Source organism: Condylura cristata, unplaced genomic scaffold (assembly GCF_000260355.1).
Source record: "Condylura cristata isolate star-nosed mole 26May11 unplaced genomic scaffold, ConCri1.0 scaffold00008, whole genome shotgun sequence".
Lineage (NCBI taxonomy): Eukaryota > Metazoa > Chordata > Mammalia > Eulipotyphla > Talpidae > Condylura > Condylura cristata.
Window position 1 is genome coordinate 59,552,776 of NW_004567109.1, and position 8,738 is coordinate 59,561,513.

At 53.6% G+C, this 8,738-nt stretch overlaps 1 protein-coding gene across 1 annotated transcript; it reads right to left on the bottom strand.

Annotated features, from left to right (window-relative positions):
* Nucleotides 1-4,716: 4,716 nt before the first annotated feature.
* On the bottom strand, nt 4,717-7,430 carry NKX2-5 (NK2 homeobox 5). The gene is made up of 2 exons (XM_004679229.1): nt 6,921-7,430; nt 4,717-5,357 (listed from the first exon to the last, which is right to left on the bottom strand). Exons 1-2 carry the CDS (start codon nt 7,249-7,251, stop codon nt 4,717-4,719), a joined length of 972 nt encoding a protein of 323 aa, XP_004679286.1. The 5' UTR covers nt 7,252-7,430.
* Nucleotides 7,431-8,738: the final 1,308 nt, after the last annotated feature.

The window sequence follows — 8,738 nt, forward strand, 5'->3', positions numbered from 1 at the left end:
CAGAATGCACCCCTTCTGCACCCCTGGAATGTGAGCTGCCACACTGAGATGGCCCACTGGGAAATTTCTTTACTCTCCTGCCCAACGTGAAGAATAATCATGCCTACCTCCTCATGGACTATTACACTTGGTACAAGAATCTTCCAAGAACAGATAGCTTAAGAGTACCACCGTACTCTAATCAACTGACGGCATTTTCCTGATGCTTTTTCTTTGCTGCCTGGGTTTGAACCCAGCCACTGGAACTGATTAGCTGTGTGACCTTGGGCAAGTTACTCTCCCTCTGTGGACCTAAGATGGATTCTTCATCTATTTCCTCAGCAGACGTCAAGAGGTGTGAAAGAGGATCAAATGGGTTCTCTCCGCAAGAGCGAGGACAGTGTCTGGCATGCGATAAGCTCCCTAAGTGGTAAAGAAATGAAATCTAAGCCTTGGGGCCTTTTTTCCAGGATCCCAGTTTAGCCCGGAGTCAGCAAACCTGGGTCGGCCGGGCCTCTCTGCTGGCGCTGGTGAGTGGGGCGGAGCCGGGAGCACTCTCTGAGCCGGCGAGGGGCAGCGCTCTGGAAGGACCCGCTGGCGGGAGGGCGGGCTGGATTCCTGGGTGCGGTCAATTTCGCCTCCCGCTGGGAGTCCTGGGGTTCCGGCATTAGGTATATACTGACATCATTGTGTCGTCCCCGTAAAATTCCCACCACCAGTTCACCGGTGACCTATCACCACAGTCCCCTGGGCTCCTCTCTCCCCTGTTTTGATCCCCAGCCCTTAATCCTTATATTTAAAAGAACACGCTTCTGGAAATGGGGATTGAGATATACTACATAGCGCCGATTTAAGGAGAAATCTAACTATAACAAGAGGAGAACTATTCTGCCTTGGCAGTTCTGTGGCCGATTAACACCGAGGACATCGCGGCTGGCCGGCGTGGGAGGGTCGCAGAGCCCGGCTCCGCTGAAGACCTTTCTTTTGCAAACTAGCTCTGGTCGGCGCAGGCCCGAGGGCACCACCACGCACCGCTGGCAGCGAACCAGTTGGTTTCCTTTCAATGGTTTATTTCTCATTATTGTGTGGTCATTTGGTTTTTGAAAAAACCTACTAAATGAAATCCGTCCTCCAGGCCCTCACAGGCACTTGGGCACGGGGCCATCCCACACTCCCCAATCTCCAGGCGCTTTCCAGTCTCAGAAGCACCCTGGCTTCTCCTTTGTTCCCCTGTTTTTGATCTGGTTGGTTTTTTTTTTTAAAGATTTATTTATTCATACAGAACAGGGGCACAGGCCAGAGATGCAGAGAGTCAGAGGATTCACCAGAGACAGAGTGGGGAGCAGAACAGGCAGATCGAGGAAGTACACTGCTGAGGGGAGCAGCGGGAGGGTCAGGAGAGGTCTGCCACACCATGTGGATCTCCTCCCGGGTAGGCGGGAATCGAACTCACGGGGAAGTGGCTTAAGCTTCTTAGTTTAGTGCTTTAACCCGCTGCGTCACCAGGGAGGGCCTGGTTGATCTTTAAAAAAAATAATAATCGCAAAATGAAATAAATACTAGCGATTGATGGGGAAAACGCCCTGTGTGCCCAGGCTCCCACACCATCGGTGGAGAGAGCCCTGGATGCCCTTCCCGGAGCTCTGCCTAACCCATAACGAACCTGGATATGAAACCAGGGGTCCTCACTCCAGAGGTGAGAGCGGGGATTAGGCGTGGAGCTGTGGCTGGTCTCTCTGTATCTTCAGGAAAGAAAGAAACTAGTGAGACTAAGGGACCTGCCTTTATTCAACAGGCCTTGTTGGCCCCGCCTGTAGAATGGGTTTCCCAGTTCTGCACGTAGGGAAACTTTGACCTTGAACACTGACATAACCAGTAGTCCTCAGTTTCCTGGTTTGCTAATTAATTAACATGGATTACAGTAGGGGGGAAAAGCCTATGAAGCATTTTGCTCCTTTGATAAGTCCAATGCCAGCCCATCCCTGACATTCATTTATGAGATTTGGGGGTCATAAGCTGATCCCTGAAGCAAAGACAAAGAATGAAGCATCAGAGAAAAGTCCTCACGGTGAAAAGTTAAGTGAAAGAAATATTATCTCTAATGCCACCGCACACAAATGAAGAATAAATAAAGCTTGGGCAGAAATCTTGGAGGTCCTTTGCAAATACTTAGTAGGATCTGATTAAGACGATGTGAGCTCCAGATAAAAAGAATTTCCCTAATCTGTGATTTAGGCCACCACTAAGGCTGCAGGCAGGTATGCCTGGTTGCAAGAGGGCCCTTTGTTTTAAGAGTTGGTCTGGTGGCCTGGTGGATCCTCTGTGTGCCTCCCCAACCCCCTCCGCCCCTCCCCCACGTTACTTGGGAACATAGTTTCCCCTCACCCCCGACAAGCACAGAGCACTGAATGAGCATGAGATAGAGACTCAGAGCAAAGTTGTAGATCCTGGAGGTGGAATGCCCAGGCTGAACGGAACACACCCTGGTTAGCCTCGCTTGGACTTTATAGCGGAGGGCATTCCAGTCCCAGACCCCAGAGTCAAGCCTTGAGCTCAAGTCGTTCCTGTTCATTCTCAGTGTCCAGCCCATAACCCTGCACCGTAGGTCAATTGCTTTTGCCCGGAGCCCTGGTTTGGCTCCTGCACTACCCACACTTGTGCCTTCCCGGTTCTGGGCAAGAGGTAGCTTTTAGGCTCTCTTGAAAAATTCCCCTCTCCTCTTGCAGAGTGGAGCACATAGAGAGAAACTCCCGAGGACACTACCATACAGGCACTGGCTATGCTGTCCCCGCAGGCAAAAGGACAGCTTCTGGTCACTCCAGCCTTGGTTTGGTGACTTTTGTGGGACACTGGGTCACACTGAGCTGCATTCTGTCCCTGAACACCATGAGCATTTTTTAAGCTACTACAGGTGCTCTTTGCCCAATGTCACTTTCCTGAAGAGGAAAGCCCAACATTTCCCTGGCAAAATTACAAAAAAAACTTTATTTCATGGGAACACAAAGTCCAGACTTCTCACATTCAATCCCTTTTAAAAAGCTGGGTTGGCCCTCCCTGGTGGCGCAGCGGGTTAAAGCACTGCACTGAGAAACTAAAGCCACTTCCGCATGAGTTCAATCCCCGCCTGCCCCGGAGGTCACCACCGGGCGCGGCAGACCTCTCCTGACCCGCCCGCTGCTCCCCTCAGCAGTGTACTTCGTAGATCTGCCTGTTCTGCTTCCCGCTCTTTCTCTGGTGAATCCTCTCACCCTCCGCATCTCTGGCCTGTACCCCAGCTCTGTATGAATAAATAAATAAATCTTAAAAAAAAAAAAAAAAGCTGGGTTAGTTCCTCCTGGCTGTGGGGACTGGGAGTAAAAAAGTTGGATATCCCCTCCAAGCCCGTGCGGACAAGTGGGACATGGGCTCAGAGCAAGGTATTCTTGTTAACCTCATTTTGCAGAAAAAAAAAAAAAAAAAGCATGTAGGCACCCAGCAGACAAGTCCCGGGCCCATGGCTTTTAACTTTTTCTTCATCCATAAAACCTGCGCTGCAAGAGTATTGGTCACAACAATGGTGACATTTATTAAATGCCCAGAAAAGATGACATCTGCAGGGAAGGAGAATCCCTCAGCATGTGAATTCAGATGGCCAAGCTGGAGGCAGTGGGCATTCACCTTTCTGAGGTCCAGTCCAGTAATTGGTGAGACGCCTGCCAGGGGGCCGTGCCCGCGGGGAAGATTGGAGAGTGCAGGGAAATTTGACAAGGTTTTCCGCTTTTCCATCTGTAAAGTTGGGGTAGACCTTCTTCTAAGTGGGATCAGTTATGGTGTGATTCAGTTGCAAAGGGCCTTGGTGCCTTTTGCTTTTTATTAAAACCCAGCACCTGGAACAGTGCCTGGCTGATAGTGATCAAGATGCTGAGGCTGGGAGAGCTGGGCAAGTGCCCTCTGTATCTAAAGGAATACTTACAAAGAAGTGAACCCCAATTCTACCAACACTGGCTGTTTGTTCACCCTGAGCTCTTTAAACCTTTCCAAAGCACACTCTACTCAAATTTAAAATAGACTCTCCTGGGCTTATTGAAGTTTATATAAAACAAACTCAGAAGCTGCCTAACAGGGAATTTGCAGCAAGGATTAGTTTGTATTATCACTATCATCAATTTGCACATAGAATGTTTTTGCTTATAGAATCAATTTGCACATAGAACGCAAGACCAGCCGGAACAGCAGCCTCTGCCTCTGAAATTTAGTTTTCTTCAGTGCCGCGGACTACAAGAAGCACACATGCGGGATCAGCCACTCACTTTAATGGGAAGGAGTTTTCGTTTCTTACAGCAACAGGTAAAAACATAAATACGGGTGGATGGGCGGCGACAAGGCAGCAAGGGCCCGGGCGCCGGGCCCTGGATCGGGGCAAGGCGGCCGGTTTTGGGCTCCGCACGCCGGAGCTCCTAGTCCCTATTGGTCGGTGTTGGCGCTTGGGGTGCCTGTGGGCACTGAGGGCACTCTCTGGGCGGCGGCTAAGGCACCAGGCTGCGGGATCTCTCACCGCAAATTGCGTAAACGCGACCACTAACTCCCGGTCGGGACAAAGGCGCTTGGAGCGGAAAAAGCCCCGAGGCTTCCGCAGGAGTGAATGTGAAATCCGAGGGTCGACGGAGGTATCGGGAGTCCTCCCCCTCACCCAAAAGTCAGTACCCTCTCTAGAGGTGGGGTCAGTGAAGACAGGGCTGTCCCAGGCAGGTCCCTTCCCTACCAGGCTCGGATGCCATGCAGCGTGGACACTCCGGAGTTGCCCTGCGCAATCCCAGGGCTCTGCACCGCGTTCAAGTCCCCAATGCCGAAGTTCACGAAGTTGTTGTTGGCAGCGGCCGAAGCCGTCTGCGCGGGGGGTGGCGCGGCCGGGTAAGCGGCCGCGCAGCTGTAGCCGGGACTGCAGGCCGCGCCGCCGTAACCTGGGTAAGCGGGGTAGGCGTTATAGCCATAGGCGTTCAGGCCCACGCCGTAGGCAGGCGCATAGGGCGCCGAGTCCCCGAGGCAGGGCTTGCCGTCGCGCACCAGCACCGGCACCGCGATCCGGCGCGCGGGCGGCGGGGGCGGCGGGGGCAGTCCCACCAGCTCCAGAGTCTGGTCCTGCCGCTGTCGCTTGCACTTGTAGCGACGGTTCTGGAACCAGATTTTGACCTGTGTGGACGTGAGCTTCAGCACGCTGGCAAGCTGGTCACGCTCGGGAGCGGACAGGTAGCGCTGCTGCTTGAAGCGCCGCTCCAGCTCGTAGACTTGCGCCTGCGAGAACAGCACGCGCGGTTTCCTCCGCCTTCGCGCGCGGGGTCGCTCGGCGCTGTCAGCCTCCGACTTCTCCAGCTCCACCGCCGTTTGCAGCGCGCACAGTTCTGAAGGGGAACAGAGAGACAGAAACAAGCTCTGTCTGGGCAACCCAACCCGAGGGGCGGGCGAGGGACAGTAAGCCCCAGGGGGTGCCATTCCGGCCTGCCTGGAGCGCTTGGTTTGGCTGGGGCTCACTACAGATAGCAGTGGGGGCCACGGAGGACTCGGTATCCGCGTGACAAGTCAGTGTTTGTTGAATGCCCACTAAATGCCACGCGGGGCTCTAGTTGCTGCAGAACAAAAACGAGAGGTCCCTGTTTTCTGGTAGTTTACATTCTAGTGAGAGGGACAGTGCCTGAAGATTTCAGGCTGCAAAGAAAGTAAAATAGGACAGTGTTCTGAAGTGAAGTGGATTAAGGCTACTTTGATTAGAGAAAATAAATGAAGGTTGATGAAGACCTCACCCCAGGGCTGTCATTGTCTCAAAATGACCGAACAGAAGGCCAAGAGGCCCGGGCTCGAGGTCCAAAGTTCCCGCGGTGGCTGCGGAGGTGGGGGGGGGGGGGCTTTGCGAAGCGCCGCCGAGTTGCCTCGGAGGGGCAGGATGCCTCGAAACCGCCCTGCCCGCTAGCCCCAGCGGGAATCCAATAGGTAGTGATCGATTCAGACAGCCGTGCAGTCTGTTCCCGAGTCTTCACTGTTCTTACACAGACCTTTCTATGCTCATAGGAAGATCCTTCCAGGGCCCACGGAGGCCCTGTCATCGGTGCCTGAGGCCTCCCTGGATTTCCTGATCTGCGCTGGCCACGTTCTCCCCAGCTGAGCCCCTTTATGCCCGGTCAGCCGCCGGGTCAGCCGCCCAGTCAGCCGCCCAGTCAGCCGTCAACACTCCCTCCAAAATGAGCTGGGAGCCCACCACTTTCCTCAGTCACTTCCTTCATTGCCCGGAGCCTTAATCCAGAGGCATTTTCTAACTTTTCCCAGGACACAACTTCTGGGCCCTAGCGGTGTACAGGAAAAATAAAGTCACTAAGTCAGATCTCCAAGTTCATAGAAGTCCATTTTGAAAACCAAAGCCCCTATTCAATCCAAGACTCTCCAAGTTCCTGACACAGAAGGAGCTAGGCCCCAGAAACCCAGGTTATGGTGGGCTACAGAAGTTCCAGGACTTTCTGATTGTGCCCTACCGTTTGTCTAGTAAGAAGCGATTATTTATTTAGATCTTCAAAAATTAAAAAAGACTCTTAAATTCAAAAGATATGCTAGCCTTCCTCCAGACCCCCATATGGAGACTGTTTCTCTCTTTTCTGTCAGCCACAAACCAATCACTCAAATTTGTAGCTGATTCAAAAATAGGGTTGTGGATGCCCTGAGCTTTGTTAAGCCAGATTTTTTTTTTCTTTTGTCTCTAGTGTCTGCTCATCTCAAGCCAGCATTTCCTCCAAACCTCCGGCTGGAGGGGTGCAGGGGGCCCTGGCGACAAGCTCGCTTCCCCTACTGAGTTTCCCAGGGCTCAGCCTCCACCCTGGCCACTCGCATCTCCTCCACCCAGGATGGAAATTCTCGGCGCCAGGGTTTGGGGAAGAAAGGGACCCAGTGGAGAGAAGAGGCTTGTGTTTCCTCCTCACCTTTCTTATCGGCTCGAGGGTCCTTGGCTGGGTCAGGGTCGCCATAGGCACGCGGATAGAAGGCGGGGGTGGCAGGGAAGGCAGGCGAGCACTTGGCAGGCGACGGTGCGGGGCCCAGCTCTGTGCGCAGCTCAGAGAGGCCGGGAGCTGCGACCTCCGGCCCCGCGTAGGCCTCGGGCTTGAAGGCGGCCAGCATGCAGGAGGCGGGTGCCAGGGTGGCCTCCAGGCGCGCGGAGAGCTCCCCCGCGGCCAGGCTGCGCTGCTGCTGCTCCAGGTTCAAGATGTCTTTGACCGAAAACGGCGTGGGCGTGAGCGCAGGGCTGGGGAACATGGTGGCAGCGAGCGTCTTGTCACAGCGTCAGGTGGGCAGCAGAGAGCAGCGCTGCCCACGATCCTTGGCAGCCTCCCCGCATGGTGCCCGCTAGCCACCCGCGCACCCGCCTTCCAGCTCGGGATGTGGCCCGGCGGCAGGTAGTGCGGAGCACAAGGGGCAGGAGAGGCGGGACCAGGCCGGAGGAGGGGGACTCAGTCTGCCATTGGGCCAGGGGCCGCGATGACAGGAGCGATGAGCACTTTCATGTCACCTAATATAGTCATAGGCTTAAAAAAAAAATCCTGCTCAGCTTTTTAAAGGGGCCGCAGCGCATTTGGAAACTCCTTTTGCCTATTCAGCCTGTGATTTCTCCAGAGTATTATCCTGAAAACCACACCAAGACCTTTCATAAAAAAGGGCCTATCCTGCCTTGGGTGGATCTGGGATTTGAAGATATGTGCTAAGGCCCTGCAACAAAATGAGAGAGTGAGGACTGGGTAGAGAGCTGCCTGCCTAAGGCTAGCTATTTCCAGGTTTTGTTACTGGAGGTGTGTCTGACTAGAAAGAAAGGCTATGAATGTGAAGACAACTGAGGGGGTGAGGGGTTGCTCTGGGGTGATGGAGGAAGGGGGAGATGCTGGACAATTATGGGGTCCATTAGTTTGACAGGTGCAGCATTGCTCCCATAGTCCCTAGAGACTCCTGGGTGGTCAAACTGAAAGGCAAGGCGAATGGTTGTGAGATTGCTGTGTACGCCCAAGCACAGTGTGGCCACCTCTTACCACAAGTTTTACATACAAAACTCCAGGACCATGAGTCAGTGGCCTTCTCCTCCCAGAGAAGTAAACTTCCCCTTAATAATGAAACAGATCCTGAATCCCTGTCAGCTCAGCTGCCTGGAAGGGAGCTGTCTTCAGGCTGGTTCTCCCTCCCATCCAATGGCCCAGTTTCCCTGTTCTGGATTCTACCATTCCAGCACCCTCCTTCTCTTGCTTCCCTCCCCAGCAACATGGCCTCCAGCTTTGTGAAGCTTCTGAACCTCAGACACTGGGCTGGGTTGAGCTCTCAGGCAGGTCCAGCTGCTCCAAGCTCAGTAGAGCCAAGATTTCTCTAAGGTGTCTGAGTGGGTTCTGCTGAGTGGGGCACCTTGGATGTGGTGGCTGGGCCAGGCTTATGTGGGTGGGGGAAGGGCAGGGCAGGTGTAGTGTCAATTTTTACCTAGAGCCAGTAAAATAGGGATCTTCAGTCAGTCAAATACACCTCTGTTAAGAACATAAGTTCCCGGACCTTAGCTGTTAGCCCTGTCCATTTGAATCCCTTGGGAGATCTGACAAACCTTTCAGGGATTCTCCTCACACCCATAACTCTGCAGAAGAGATGCTCTATTTTGTGTACAATTTCAGGGAGGGTGGGGGAAGGGCAGAATGACCCCAGGTTAGGGTCATCCCCTTTCCCAATCTCTGGGGTTAGCCAGCCCTTTTAGGGGAAATGCATCAACTTCCTAC

Bases quoted from the DNA above. Each gene is read 5' to 3' on its own strand.
- NKX2-5 (XM_004679229.1), bottom strand. From the start codon at position 7,251: ATGTTCCCCAGCCCTGCGCTCACGCCCACGCCGTTTTCGGTCAAAGAC. The intron at 5,358-6,920 runs GTGAGGAGGAAA...GTTCCCCTTCAG, and splicing joins CCCTCGAGCCGATAAGAAAG to AACTGTGCGCGCTGCAAACG.